At 43.0% G+C, this 14,083-nt stretch overlaps 2 protein-coding genes across 2 annotated transcripts; both read right to left on the bottom strand.

Moving 5' to 3' along the window:
- Positions 1–10: 10 nt before the first annotated feature.
- On the bottom strand, positions 11–4,143 carry lrrc14b (leucine rich repeat containing 14B). The gene is made up of 3 exons (XM_028995344.1): positions 2,538–4,143; positions 1,292–1,651; positions 11–982 (listed from the first exon to the last, which is right to left on the bottom strand). Exons 1-3 carry the CDS (start codon positions 3,437–3,439, stop codon positions 673–675), a joined length of 1,572 nt encoding a protein of 523 aa, XP_028851177.1. The 5' UTR covers positions 3,440–4,143; the 3' UTR covers positions 11–672.
- Positions 4,144–4,161: 18 nt separating this feature from the next.
- gatad1 (GATA zinc finger domain containing 1) lies at positions 4,162–6,597 on the bottom strand. Its single transcript, XM_028995348.1, has 5 exons — positions 6,147–6,597; positions 5,695–5,817; positions 5,566–5,625; positions 5,306–5,489; positions 4,162–4,364 (listed from the first exon to the last, which is right to left on the bottom strand). Exons 1-5 carry the CDS (start codon positions 6,324–6,326, stop codon positions 4,174–4,176), a joined length of 738 nt encoding a protein of 245 aa, XP_028851181.1. The 5' UTR covers positions 6,327–6,597; the 3' UTR covers positions 4,162–4,173.
- Between the last annotated feature and the right edge of the window lie 7,486 nt (positions 6,598–14,083).

Genomic DNA, 14,083 nt, shown 5'->3' with positions numbered 1-14,083 from the left:
CATGAAATGAGAGAAGTTTATTGTTCTGAACATATGCACATTTCAATTTCTGCATGGTATAGAGCATGGGTTTCAATCTCATGAGATCACCACATACAGATCCATGAAGCGGCGTCAACACACAAACTACGGATCTCATAATGCAGCGCTTCAGTTGCCTTGTCGAGCGCAATCTTTTTAACAGCCACTGAATCTGTACAGGAGCATTCCCACATAGAAAAAAAAGGTTGTGAAGCAGCTCAATTATTTTTTTTTGTGCTTCAAAGTCACCAAAGCCCTGTGTAAACTCAATTCGTACGGCGCTCAGTTTGTCAGCAAAGTGCGCACTGCATTATGGGATCCGTGTCGCCAGCCCTGAACAGAATAAAGGGATCTCGTGAGACGTGGCTGAGTTGGACACGTGGGTTCATTGTATAAACATCGGAGTAATAGGATTTATGATTGAGCAACAACTTTTCACAAAAGAAACCTTTATTGTAAATCAATATGTACTAATTTATTGCAAAATCTATTTTTACAATTTTAACAGCACTTCTCAAAGCATTTATTTATAACTACCTTGTTGCCTGGTGAACTACTGCTATTCAAACTCAGCCATTAAACTGTGTAGATGATTTTTTCATCTGTCTTCTACAGTCCTCTGGGTTTTAGTCCAATGTATTCAGTTGTATGTTAAATTCTGTTTCCCCTCTTTTCTACCACACCAGTAATGGTATTCATGAAGCTGCCAATCACATCCTGAAAGGAGTGAATCATGGACACACCAAGCTCTTTGGATGTTTCTTGGATGTCTGGGTCATATGCCCCTAAGAGGGGGGTGCACACCTCCACATGCCCCTTCCCAGCCCTCTCCAACACATTTATCAATGCTGCCCTCATGTCTTGGAACTTTTCATGGTCATAGCAGAGCAAAGCAGTGTCATCCAGAGGGTAGGTGGTGCTCTCAGGGTAGCAATCACATGGCACTGGCATCTCTACATACCTACAAAAGATAACAGTGAAAATACAGTAAAGTATTAATAGTTTCTAATGTCACGGGTCACTTGTCTCACTTTTTTAATACCACTGTTCTATGTCTTACTATTTCAATACCACTGTTCTTTTGTCTAACATTCCCACTATTACTGTGACCGTGGAGATGACCTTGTATTGGTTCAAACACTGATCCCAGAGCATTTTATTATGGAACAGTCCTGAGATTCTGGAGGTCAAAGAGGGCTAAAAATAGGCGTGTATAATGAAAAGGGACACTGGACTACCAGTTGTGCCTCCAGAGTTTCAGCATTAGTACCTGAGTGCAGGGAAGTTCTGGGCCAGCATGGAGAAGAGTCTCTGGAGGGCAGTGCGGCTCAGCGGATTGCCCAGGATCTTCAGCTCCTCCAGGACATGGCAGGGTCCCAGGGCCTGGACCAATATCTCCAGATTCTCCTCATCCAGGTTGCACTCTTCCAGGCCCAGGCTGGTCAGTGTTTCTGCACTGCGGTGGATGAGCTTTCGGAATGTGTTGGGGAACAGTTCACAGACATCATGGCCACTCAGATCCAGCTGCACCAGGTGTTCACTGTGCAGACTGTTGGCCAAGTAGGCCATGTCCACTGCAGTCAGACCGCAGTTGGTCAAGTCCAGACGCTGCAGTGGGGTGGTCAGCGGACTGAGGAGGGAGACTACAGATTTTATTTCATGAAGCAAAAAATTTGAAAATGAACTTTCACGCTGTAACTGCCAGCTAAATGTTTCAATTAAATTGTAGATCTATGTTTTCATGGGTATAGCAAGGACAAAGTACATCAGCTACGTCCACAAGACAATTTGATCCCAATTAGCAACATTACTGTTTTAATGTCATCATGAACTTTCAGCATTAAAGCATCAATGTTGTCTCAAATCCCAACATGCTATAGATTCAATGCTTCTTCCTTATGTAATGTCAGCTCTGTCTGCCTGATTTTGCTATCTACTTTATGAAGTAAATATGCAAATGAACCGGCTAACAAGTTCAAGTAGCTGTGGGTGCTGCTACATCCATGATACTTAATACTGCTTTACCCCAATCTGCAGAACTGTCAAAGATATGAAAAGGAGCTCTGAGCGTCTCAGTAAACTGAAATTAAAAAAAGTGAATGTGTATAGAATGCAGTTAATTGGAATTCAGAGTTAATGTAACAACTGACATTAAACTATTCAAATTATGCAATTTTGATTAAAATATACACAATTCAAATTCATTTTCTAGAAACACAATATCAGTCTATTCTTGAATCATTTGAATTGCTTCTGTTGCATCAAACCAGGACTTGAGTGGTGTTCATACATCATAAATTAAATATGATGAACAATCACAGTGAGAGCAGCTTCATGAGATGAGTCTTCACCGCTTTGAAACATTAAAAATTTTGCTTTGTTTACTACATAACCTCACAAGTGTAAATTGAAATTTTAAGTCTGAAAATGTTGTGTTAGAACTTTAATGTGTGTGTTAGTTAGTACAGTATATTTTTGGAGAATGCAGAGAAGGATCTTTCTCCTCACACCCTCACCTGAGCAGCCTGCGCAGGTGTCCCGTGAGGGAGGAGAAGGCCACGCCCAGCTCTGAGAGGCAGATGAGCTGACTGAGCAGTTCACCCAGAGTCATCAGTAATTCTGCATCCCCTTGGCCAAACCGCCGCACGTCCACGGTCCCCGCCGGCAGCGTGAGCGCACGCAGTGACTTAAACTTCAGCTTTGTCAGCATGACTTCTAGGTGTGGTGCCTTGAGGTTGATGTTGTGCACCATGTCCAGCCGGCACAGGCCCTCTGGCTCTGCCAGCGGCAGCAGGTAGAAGAGATTGGGGAGGGACATGGAGTCAGTGCGAAGAGCCGTGCAGTGCAGCTTCAGTGGACAGTGGCGTCGCAGCAGCAACGCCTGGGACACCATCTCAAAGCTCCAGCCAGTCACAAACGCCTCCACGTGCACGTCCACCTTTACCTCAAAAGCTGAGGGTGGTACGTCCTCTGCTTGCAGGGCCACCATCACCTGGTAGCAGATGCGAGCGAGCAACTGAGTGCGTGCCCAGCGGCCCATGGGTCGTCCGCAGCGACAGGCCTGGTGCTCCAAGTCACGGATTCCTGTCAGGTCTGCCACACGTAGGACTTTTCCATAAGTCATTGGAGCGCACAGGACATAGTCCTGCAGTCCCATCAAAATGGCCTCCATGCATTGGTGGCAGGTTCTCGCAGTCAGATCTTCCTTGCAATCCTTTGTTCTTCCCAGAAGCCTTTGTAGGCGTAACTCAGGGAGCGGCCAGTTCTGGACCAGGTCGTGAAGCAGTGTCCTTTGCTCATGCAAGTACGCTGCTTTGAAGAGGAGTGGGTAGAGGTTGTACGTGAGGCAGCTGATGTCCTGAGCTCTCCTACCACTCAACACGAAAGACTCGGCTGACAGGAAGCGCAGGCTCTTCATGGCTGCCCAGGTCCACTCACTTCCTGCCCCTCAGCTCTTCAGTGTGGTCTTCACTAGGCTGAGAAGCGCTGGATGAGACGAGCGTTCTCTTCTGTGTCTGTGCCCGTCACAGGGTATATTTAGCAGCAGCTGTCTCATGTTCTCATGGCCTTTGGCAGCTGAACCCCCCCCCTCATGTTTCTGCCCTTTCTGTTTATTCATATGAAGTGTGTATTAAACAAACATAAATGCCAAATCTCTTTAGAACTCACAAAACCATCCTGATTAAAATCCTTCACAGATCCCATAAAACTTTTGTTTCCAACTTTTCCAAACTTTTTTTTACAGAAATATCACAAAATTACCATTGCTTGGGCAAGGCATTGTTCAGCCTCCCCCTCATAAATCAGAAATACATCAGACCTTTGTTGTGATTATGGCGCCTACACTGGCTGGTTTTACAGTATATGAAAGGGTAACAATCCACCACTGATGTTCTAAACACAGGAGAACGACCAATTATGTTACGTGAGTATCTGCAAAGAATGAACACTCACTACTGGGTACTTAGTCATGAATTATATCACCTGACACTTAGAAGTGTTAAAATGGCCTAATACATCGCTGTGTGCAAAACCCACCAAAATCAAGCAATATCCTTATTTCATTTTATTACAAAACATTTAGCCGTAGGCTAGACCCTTGTCGTCATCACATAACCAAAATGGGGGGGGGGGGGGGGGGGGGGGGGGGGCTTAGTTCACTGTCCCGACAGCCTCCCTGAAAGCAGCAGCAGGACTGGGTCCTATGTGAGTCCAGATGTAGCCTTTCTCTGGACGGATGGGAATGGTGGGGAAAGGGCAGCTGCGGGACCTGAAGTACTCAGACGGGGCGTGGCACACAAACTCCAGGTACTCCATCCTCCTGGGCAGGTCCTCTTCCGGCCCTGCAGAACATTGTGGTTTTAAATCTGAACGACGATGACTCAAAAAAAAAAATCTGACTTTCAGTTACATTTACGGCATTTGGCAGACGCCCTTATCCAGAGCGACTTACAACGTGCTTTCAAGTTACCATCGATGAAGAGATCAATTCCGGTTCACTAGGACCCCAACTATGAATACATCTATTTTATTCACTCTGTTGTAGATTCTGTACACAAAGTTCAACAACAAGAAAATTACAATTTAATCTAAATATTCTTTAAAGAGAAAGGTCTTGAGCTGTCGTTTGAAGGTGCTCAGTGACTGAGCTGTTCTGAACTCGAGGGGAAGTTCATTCCACCACCGAGGGGCCAAGACGGAGAAGAGTCTAGATGAATGTTTTCCTTTTACCTTCAGAGATGGAGGGACCAAGCGAGCAGTACTGGAGGCTCGGAGTAAACGAGGTGCAGTGCGAGGTTTAATAAGGGCGTAATACTACTTAAAAACTGATACCACACATTCATAGCTTTAATTTGTAAAATGAAGTGATTGTCACTTGTGATATGGAGCAGCACAGCACACAGTGCACACAGTGCACACAGTGAAATCAGTGGCATCTTGGCAGATCGGGATTCGAAACCTTCTGATTACATGGCTGCTTCCTTAACCGCTAGGCCATCACCAATGTCCTCAACCCTGATTCACAAATTCAAACTGAATACACACAACTTCAAACAAAAATTAACTCCATGGACATAGATTAAAATATCCAGAGAAACAGCACTGTTGGAAGTGGTGGCCTAGCGGGGTGCCCTTGATCAAGGTGCTGTCCCCACACACTGCTCCCTGAGCGCCTTTCATGCGGCATACTGAGGGTGACTGTTAAAAGCATTTTTCGTTGTCACTGTGTGCTGTGTATCACAATGACAATCACTTCACTTTCCTTTACAAGCCAGCCACACACCTATGATGTAGGTTCCGGGGTCAAACTGGTCTCTGGGGCTGGCCTGTGTTGGAATCAGCCAGGTCAGAGCAGCGCTCTTCTCGCAGTATTGATCCTGAATGAAACCACGGATCTGTGCAAAGTATGGCTTTCCATCATCTTCATCAGCAACTTTGATGACGTCTCCTATTTGGTAGTACACCCCCTGTGAATTAATAAAAAAAAAAGAATTTAACTAAAGCATCCAAAAGGTTCTAAGTTTTCATGGTAAACGCACATACCTTATAAAACACTGATTCTGAAGTGATAATTGTGGACACGGACTCTGGAGCTTTGATAGGCTGGAAAAAAGAAATCTGTTAGAACTACAGTCATACATCACTGATATTGGGATGTTTCTGACGTCTTACATTTTTCAGCTTGAAGATGTGTCTCCTGCCTTTTCCTTTAGTAGAAACCTTCTTCTCGGAAGCTGGTGCTTTGTACTTAGTGCTTCTCAACCGTGCCGACCTCCTGTGAATCTCCTGTTTGGACTGGATAATGAATTTCATCAGGAGGGAGTATGGCAAAGCATGCACATAGCCAGACAGGATAAGAGAACGCTGGGGTTCACTTTAGTACAGAGTTCAGAAGCTTTAATGGCTAAATAAAGCTGATGAAGATTTAAACTGCAGTGAATGGAATCACATATTCATTTAGTAATATTAATTTTGGGCAACTGTCATTTAAAAGCCAGATAGCTGGTGGTACTTTTTGAGAACCACATGCAGAGGGTGTAGACAAAAATCACAGCTTGACATGAAAATCCATGGCCATATGTCTACTGTATTAACATTTTTTGACCAGGAAAATTGCTTCCGACCTGTTTTCCACCGTTATTCTGCTGTGGAGCGATAGACGCAGACGGGCCCAACGAGCCACTGCTACTGCAGCTCTTCCCCGTGCAGCTGTGGCACAAGATCTCCCCTTGGCTCCCCTTCTTCCACATCGAAGAGCTGTTTGTTTTACAAACCGCACAGCACGGTTTCAACCCCAGCGGCATGGCCGCCTGAAATCAGCGTCCGTCTGGTCAATGCAAGATTGGCAGTGGCCTGTATCTGACTCAGAAGCGGAGTGGATGTGGCTGCGTTTATGTTAGCTAAATGCTCGTGTGCACTCACAAACAGAACCTCATCCAAACATGGACGGTGCCGTCGTTAATCTACATCTCCACAAAACGTATACTTAAACAAAGAAGCAATCTTTGTGTTTTGTGTCGTACGACCGACGAGCCTTACGTTTACCCGTTTGTTGGTCAAATCACTTCCGGTGTTTGTATCCCAGAATGCACCGTCCCACATCGCATGGCCGGTAACCCGATTTGGACTGCGCATGCGTACTCTGAAAGCCACCATGGTACAGCCTAATACTAACTCTACTCCTAAACCTAACTCTAACCAGTCCAAATCAGGTAACCACAAACATAGATATAAACACTAGATGCCGCGTTGAATGTGGCGTCTATGGGAGCGAATGCGTCAACAGAGCCGCCGCGCACTTTTTATATGAACGAACGTCAATCAGGTCCACGGTGTAATACAGAATTAAAGAACCATAAACTGGCAAATTTGTGAAGCGGATTTTGTTGTCTTGGTTCGTTTCAAATGTCAGACATGTATTTACGACCCAGTTTTTTGTTAACATAGCCTACTTTAAGATTCAAAAATTAATATGTATATGTAATCTATATATATGTATTTGAATTATAAATGAAGTTAAACTCCTACAACTCCTAGTAGAACGTTAGCTGAAAGACCCTGGCAGTCTTGATGATAAGTCCTGTAGCGTTTACCACTCATACATTTATATTTACAAAGAAACAGGAATTAATATGGATTTCTAGAGAACAACAGACAGCTAAGTAAACTTTTTCCAGACAAGGAAAATGCTTTATTTTTATATTCAATATGAAAGCAGAACATCTATTTTATTGCATATTTGAAAAAATTACTAGAATGGACAGGTCCATACACGGGTGTCCTTTTATCCCAGGATATATTTGAGTGAAAAATTCAATTCACACATGTCTTACTTTATAGACCTTCAATGGGGTTTACAAAGGGAAAAAACAACCAAATTTATGACTAATTTTGAGAAAACAAGGTGCATAATATATATTCACTTCACTTTCACCCCAAATTTTTTTATTGTGAAATCATGGGCTACTGAACAGGGATGCTTGTGAATGCTTGTGATCTAACTAAGTATGCAGCAAGTGATTGCTAATTAAATTGATTTCATTTTCTGTTGAAATTCTTTTGTGAAAAGCACACTGTCACTAGTGAGACGTATGGTGTAATAAAAGTTTATTGCATCAAATTGAACACAGTTCAACACATTTGGGGGCAGTGGTGGCCTAGCAGTTAAGGAAGTGAACCCATAATCAGAAGGTTGCCAGTTTGAATCCTGATCCACACTGATCCGAATCCTGACTGGCACTGAGGTGACATTGAGCAAAACACCTTCCCCACACACTGCTCCCCGGGCACCTCTCATGGCTGTCCACTGCTCACCAAGGGTGATGGGATAAAAGCAGAGGAGACATTTTTTTGTGTGCACCGTGTGCTGTGCTGCAGTGTTTCACAATGACAATCCCTTCACTTTCACTTCTGCTTCATAGGTGAGTGTGTTACCCACTAGGCTCCTCCTTCATTCTTCACCTCTCTAGAGCATATCTCCACCTCTCCACAGTGTCTTCCAGCTCCACCCTACTCTCACTACAGACCACAATGTCATCATCAAACATAGTCCATGTGCACTCCTGTCTCATCTCATCCACATGTCTAATCTCATTGTCATCTCATTCAATCTAATCTCATCTCATGCAGTTGTCTTGTCGCCTTGGCAGAAAACACCCCCAAATTTTTCCATCTTCACGTTTGACGGTGGGGACACCTCCTCTTCCTAACACAGTGAGTTGAGTTGATGATTTTGGTCTCATCTGACCACGACACTTTCACCCAGTCCTCTGAATCATTTAGCTATTCAGTGCTAAACCTATACATGTGTTTTCTTCAGCAGGGGAACCTTGCGCCCTGCAGGATTTCAGTCTATCATGATGTAGTGTGTCACCAACTGTTTTCTTGGTTACTATGGTCCCAGCTGCCTTGAGATCATTGATACGTTCCTCCTGAGTAGTTCTGGGCTGGTTTCACATCTTTCTCACTATCATTGAAACTCCATAATGTGAAACCTTGTGTGGAGCTCCAGTCCGAGGGAGATTGTCAGTTATTTTATAGTTCTTCCATTTGTCAATAATAACACTCACCTTCTCACCCAACTACTTGGCAATGATCTTGTAGCCCATTCCAGCCTTGTGTAGGTCCACAACCTTGTCCCTGACATACTTTTTCTGTGGTCTTGGCCATGGTGCTGAGTTTGGAATCTGGATAGATTGGTTGCTCCTATCGATGGGAGTCTTTTATACAGGTAAGGACTTGAGAAGCTGCCAATGTCAGCTCCTTACCTGTATAAATCAAAACTGGTAGACAGAAATCTCGGTATAATTAATTATGATAATTTTTTTAAAGCATTATTTTTTATTATTTTTTATTGTTTCTTACTGTCCCACTATTTAAATTAGAGACTGATCATAGAGATTGTAGAGACAAATGTACAATAGGTCATGTATGTATGTCATTGGATATCAGTTTTGTATGTCATTGGATATCGGTTCTGTTTTGGTTCTGTTTTGGTTCACCCTTATGCATTTGTTCCTTTTATCTATGACATGAAAGAATGAGCAACCCCCAGTCTTCTGTGAGGGCTTCGGATCCCACCTTGCGCCTTGTCTCATCTGCCGATCTTAAATAATTGTGACCACCTATTGTTATCTTTTCCCATGTGTAAGCTTGTGCCATATCGCCAGTCCAGTTTGCATGTCTACTTTGTTTGATCTGTGTACCTAAATTATTATAGAGGTGTTCCTTTTATGTTCTTAAATATTATCTCATGCACTTGTACCTCATGCTTCATCTATGACATGACATCTACAGAGAGGTTCATAGTTTGATTGATTTAATAAATGAAGATAAATGTTGGGTCTGACAGCTAAATTTTTTTTTTTTTTTTTCGATATTTTTGTTAAAATTGAGCCTTTTCTTATCTGGTACAGGTCCTCAACAGGTGATGTAATTTTGAAACTCTTGATGTTCAGTCTTCTGCTAAAACAGACCGAAAACTCCAATAACAATCTTACAGATATAATTGTCCCTTTATCCTCCAGAACCTCACCATTAGAACAACCTATTTTACTTTATTTTAAATTGTGTAGTTGCGCCCTGGAGCACTCTGGGAAGCTCCACCCCCAATGTATAGACAAACTGGGGATCCCATGCTTTTCAAAGATATACTAGAGGGATGAAGTTAAAGAGTTAAGGACTTGTACACCTCTGTGGATGCTTTGATTTGTTACAATGAGCAGAACTGTTCAGTTCATCTTGTAACAACCGTATATAAGATAAGATGTTCTTTTATTAGTCCCAAAAGTGGGAAATTTACATTGTCACAGCAGAAAGTGGACATTACAAGATAATAGCAGCAAAAAGTAATAGCATAGACAATATGCCAACTGTATTGTGAAGCAGGAACGTACACGTCTGGTCTACACATTGTGATTCCACCAAAAAATGTCAAACGAACACCAAGTGTACTGATCAAGTGCAAACAAATACGCCCATCGTAGGCATCAATATATATACAGAAGTACAAAAGATAAAGAATCACAGCAAGCTGTTGCTCTAATGCTACCCAATCACTGACCCACCAACCTGACCTTGACCCACACGAAGGCCCCCTGCTTACTACACTGTCTTAATACACTCCACAGTCAAAGCCTAATTGGGTGAGCTCAATATGTCAGGGGGAAAAGCAGGTGGTCATTAATCAGGTCACATCTAGATCTCTATATATAAATATACACCCATACATATTCACAATTTACCATTTCATAAGACAAAGGACATGAATGAAATCATACAAAGAACACTTATACATTAACAAAATAAACACAACAGACAAACACTTACTGCCTACATCAAACACACGTTTCCCCTGTCCCAAGCTGGCCTATAAAGGTACGCGTTTCCAGGGGGAACCTTTATGCTGCCGGACCGGCAAACTACAGTGAAAACTGTGGGTATGCATAATTGTGTGGAACTATGGATGAATAATGAAGCTGAAGCAGTATGTACCTCACTGTTTGGTGAACAGAATGGTTAACAATTAGTTAATAAATAAATGAAACTGGTAACATCCTACCCTGCATGGGGTGGGAGATGTTGTCCAACTGGGATGACAACTTACCCACCATTCTTCTGTCACTCACCACCTCCACTGCATCACAAGACCATGCTAGAGCAGAAAGGGCCCTCCGGATCAGCCTATTCAGTCTCTTCCTATCCCCAGCAGAGATTACACCTCCCCCGCAGACCACACCATAAGAGATGGCTAAGGCCACCACAAATTCGTAAAAGGCCTTCAAAAGCGGTCCCTTCACTTCACTCCAAAAGAACTGAACCTCTGCAGCAGGTAAAGCCTGCTCTGCATCACAGTTGTGAGTCTAGACCAGTTTATTGTTTAGATGAACACCAAGGTGCCTGTAGCTCTCTGTCCTTTCCCTGTATGTTCAGTGATTGCAGTGGATATTTGCACCTGCGGAAGTCTACCACCAGATCCTGGGTCTTTCAAGAGTTGATCTGGAGGTAGTTCTGCTGGCACCAGTCCACAAAGTCCTGGGAAAGTTCTCTATATTCCTTGTCACCCCATTCGTGATGAGGTTGACTATTGCAGAGTCGTCAGAGAACTGTAGGAAGCAATTGGTGAAGTCTGCAGTGAAGATGGAGAAGAGGAACGGTACCAGAACCATTCCCTCTTGGGACCACAACTGGAGACCACCCTGTTCAATAGACAGCCCTGAGATCTCAAATACTGTGGTCGGTTTGTGAGTTTGTTGAGGATGCAGGTGATTATTCACTCCTGTGTACTCCAGCTAGTCCCTCAGAATTGTGGAAAGGATGGTGTTGAAGTCACTGGAGAAGTAAAAGAACATGATTATCACATAAGGTAAACCGGTGTGACAGTAGCTCGCAGCAGCCTCCCTGATTCCACATTTCCACTCTCTGATTCCACTTTTTTTTTACTTTTCTGTCTTTCAGCACACTGGGAAAGACACATGGACAACCAATTTCTTCCGGTTTCATTATGCTACTAAACTACAGGATGACTTACGAAAACAACTGCAGCAGCTTGGACTACTGCGGAGAGCAGGCCTCCAGGGACCAGTGTCCGGGTGCTGTGTGTAACCACGGTGGACATGAGAAAAACTCTTTTGCAGAGTTAACTCATAAACGGCTGCTGGACCTGACAACATCCCCATCCCAGGACGAGTTCTCAGAGAAGTGCAGCTGGCAGATGTTCTCACCAACATCTTTAACATCGAACCGAGCACATGTTCCAACAAGGCCACCACCATTGTGACTGTGCTAAAGAAGTCTTCACTGTCATGTCTTAATAACTACCATCCAGTTACACTTACATCCATTGTGATAAAGTGCTATGAGAGGCTGGTCATGAAACATATGAAGACCCTGCTGCCCTCGACCCCGCATATTGCCCACTGCATCTGACCCTCACCCACTTGGACAATAAGGACACATATGCTCGAATGCTGTTCATAGACTTCAGTTCTGCATTCAAAACCATAATTCCTCAGCACCTGATGGCACAACCGTGTCAGGTCTCACAGGTTCTTGTCTAGTCCTGGAATCTCAACACCAACTCAACAGCCAAGAAAGCCCAGCAGCATTTCTACTTCCTGCAGAAGCTGAGGAAAGTCCATCTGCCACTACCCATCCTCACCACCTTCTATATAGAGACTATTGAGAGCATTCTGACTAGTTGCATCACTGTCTGGTTTGGGAACTGCACGGTATTGGACCGAAAGACCCTACAGCAGATAGTGGCAGAAAGAACACTAGCCTTGATTCTATTGGTCATGTCAGTGTGCAACGTCACATCACGGCACACGGCAGCCACAGTCACTACTAGCACTACTTTTTAAAGAGAATATTTATGCCGTTGCCAGAAACCTCATTATGATATAATCAATTATGTTCTGCACTGCATCAATGCAGAATCGTCCACATCTGCTTCGCTATGCATTGATTATATAATAAATTTCAACACCCCTATTTCAACACCCCTATCACACAAGATGCAGATACAGTGCATCTGGAAAGTATTCATGAAAATAAAGATAACACATTCACTGAGACGGTGTGTCCAAACTTTTGGCCTGTACTGTATGAATATTCAGCATTAAACTTAAATGGTGTGTTAAATGCCCATATAGCATTAGTGAAGCTTTTTCATGTGAGTGAAAATTTTTCACCATGTCCGGAAGACATTTCACTATATCCAGAAGGCGGTTCTATGGATTCAAATCTCTTCAAGACTCTGTCTCCTGTTTAAAATGCCTGTTTAAAATTGTTGGTGATTGTTGGCAAATTGTTGGTGAACCGGCAGGAAATTAACTATCGATATCAGTGCTAAATTGATACCAAATTTTAATATCAATTAATAATTACTAAAATATTTGGCCATGCACACACACAAGTCTCATTTGGTTTTCTGACACACTCATTTTTTTGGCTCATTCCTCGGTAGCTGTATTAATTGATTTTCATTGTGACAATCTGCAGCACAAACAACGAAATGTGTCCTCTGCTTTTAACTCATCACCCTTAGCAATTGGGCAGCCATGACAGGCACCTGGAGAGCAGTGTGTGGGGATGGTGCTTCGCTCAGTCCCACCTCAGTGTGGGATTCGATCAGGATTCGAACCAGCAACCTTCTGATTACAGGGTCGCTTTCTTTAAAACTAGGCCACCACTGGCCCAATTCAAAATTTAAAGTCCTGGCATGCAAGGCCTGCATTCTCACCGATTACCTCAGTTCTCTCAGCAGCTCACCAATAGCAGTCTCTACGGTTTATTCAATACTCTGTATTCAAGTGTAGTTTTTTTTTTTTTTACTAAGGAAGTGGCTGTGCTTGTCTATGCAAGTTAACTGATTTAAAATCCTGACAAGCTAAAGTACTTGTGAAGTACTTAAAATGTTTGGAATGTCAGATATCTTTCATTGACTACATACTTATAAAGTAACAATAAAGTGAAGAATGCTGTAATGTCATTTTTAATTGGTTTCTTTATATGAATGTATTCTTTAGAGGCTTGATCAGAGTCCCATTGCCCCATGTCCTCAGTGCAATAATAAGCAGTCATGTGTGCAAAATATCATCCAAAATATTCATTACATCGTTGCAAAGTTTCTAATGTGCACAGCACCTTCCTTGTGGTCCAGATTCATTATGTCTATGTCGGAAATGATTATTAGTAGGGTCTGTTTCATTAAGGGAATTGTGCATTTTATTGTCCGCCCCTTTCTGAGTCTTAACATCGGCGCTCACTCTTCTTTTTCATTAGGACGCCTAAAAACGTTTTTACAGACCGTTTTCGTTAGTAAACGCCTGTCCGTATCCTAGCTGCTAGCATGACGCTAGCTGCTACCTGCACAAACCACACGGACGAATCTCTGTCACGAATAATTACTAAACATAATAATAACTAATCGTTATTGTTATCGTGTATTATTTTCAGTGGAGTTCTGGGTCATTTGGGACAACAACACTGTCGCCATTGTACCGCTACGACAGAGATGCTAATTGTAATGTGTTGTCAAATTCACGTCTTCTGTTGTGTT

This window comes from Denticeps clupeoides, chromosome 11 (genome assembly GCF_900700375.1).
Source record: "Denticeps clupeoides chromosome 11, fDenClu1.1, whole genome shotgun sequence".
Lineage (NCBI taxonomy): Eukaryota > Metazoa > Chordata > Actinopteri > Clupeiformes > Denticipitidae > Denticeps > Denticeps clupeoides.
Note: the sequence above shows the minus strand (reverse complement) of the source record. Positions and strands in the feature narration are given on the sequence as shown.

Excerpts from the sequence above, each read along its gene's own strand:
- lrrc14b (XM_028995344.1), bottom strand. The coding sequence starts at position 3,439 with ATGAAGAGCCTGCGCTTCCTGTCAGCCGAGTCTTTCGTGTTGAGTGGT. Across the intron at positions 1,652-2,537 it reads CACCTGCGCAGGCTGCTCAG|TCCGCTGACCACCCCACTGC; the intron begins GTGAGGGTGTGA and ends CTCCCTCCTCAG. Across the intron at positions 983-1,291 it reads CAGAACTTCCCTGCACTCAG|GTATGTAGAGATGCCAGTGC; the intron begins GTACTAATGCTG and ends TATCTTTTGTAG.
- gatad1 (XM_028995348.1), bottom strand. The coding sequence starts at position 6,326 with ATGCCGCTGGGGTTGAAACCGTGCTGTGCGGTTTGTAAAACAAACAGC. Across the intron at positions 5,490-5,565 it reads CAGAATCAGTGTTTTATAAG|GGGGTGTACTACCAAATAGG; the intron begins GTATGTGCGTTT and ends ATTAATTCACAG. Across the intron at positions 4,365-5,305 it reads CCCCGGAACCTACATCATAG|GGCCGGAAGAGGACCTGCCC; the intron begins GTGTGTGGCTGG and ends AATGTTCTGCAG.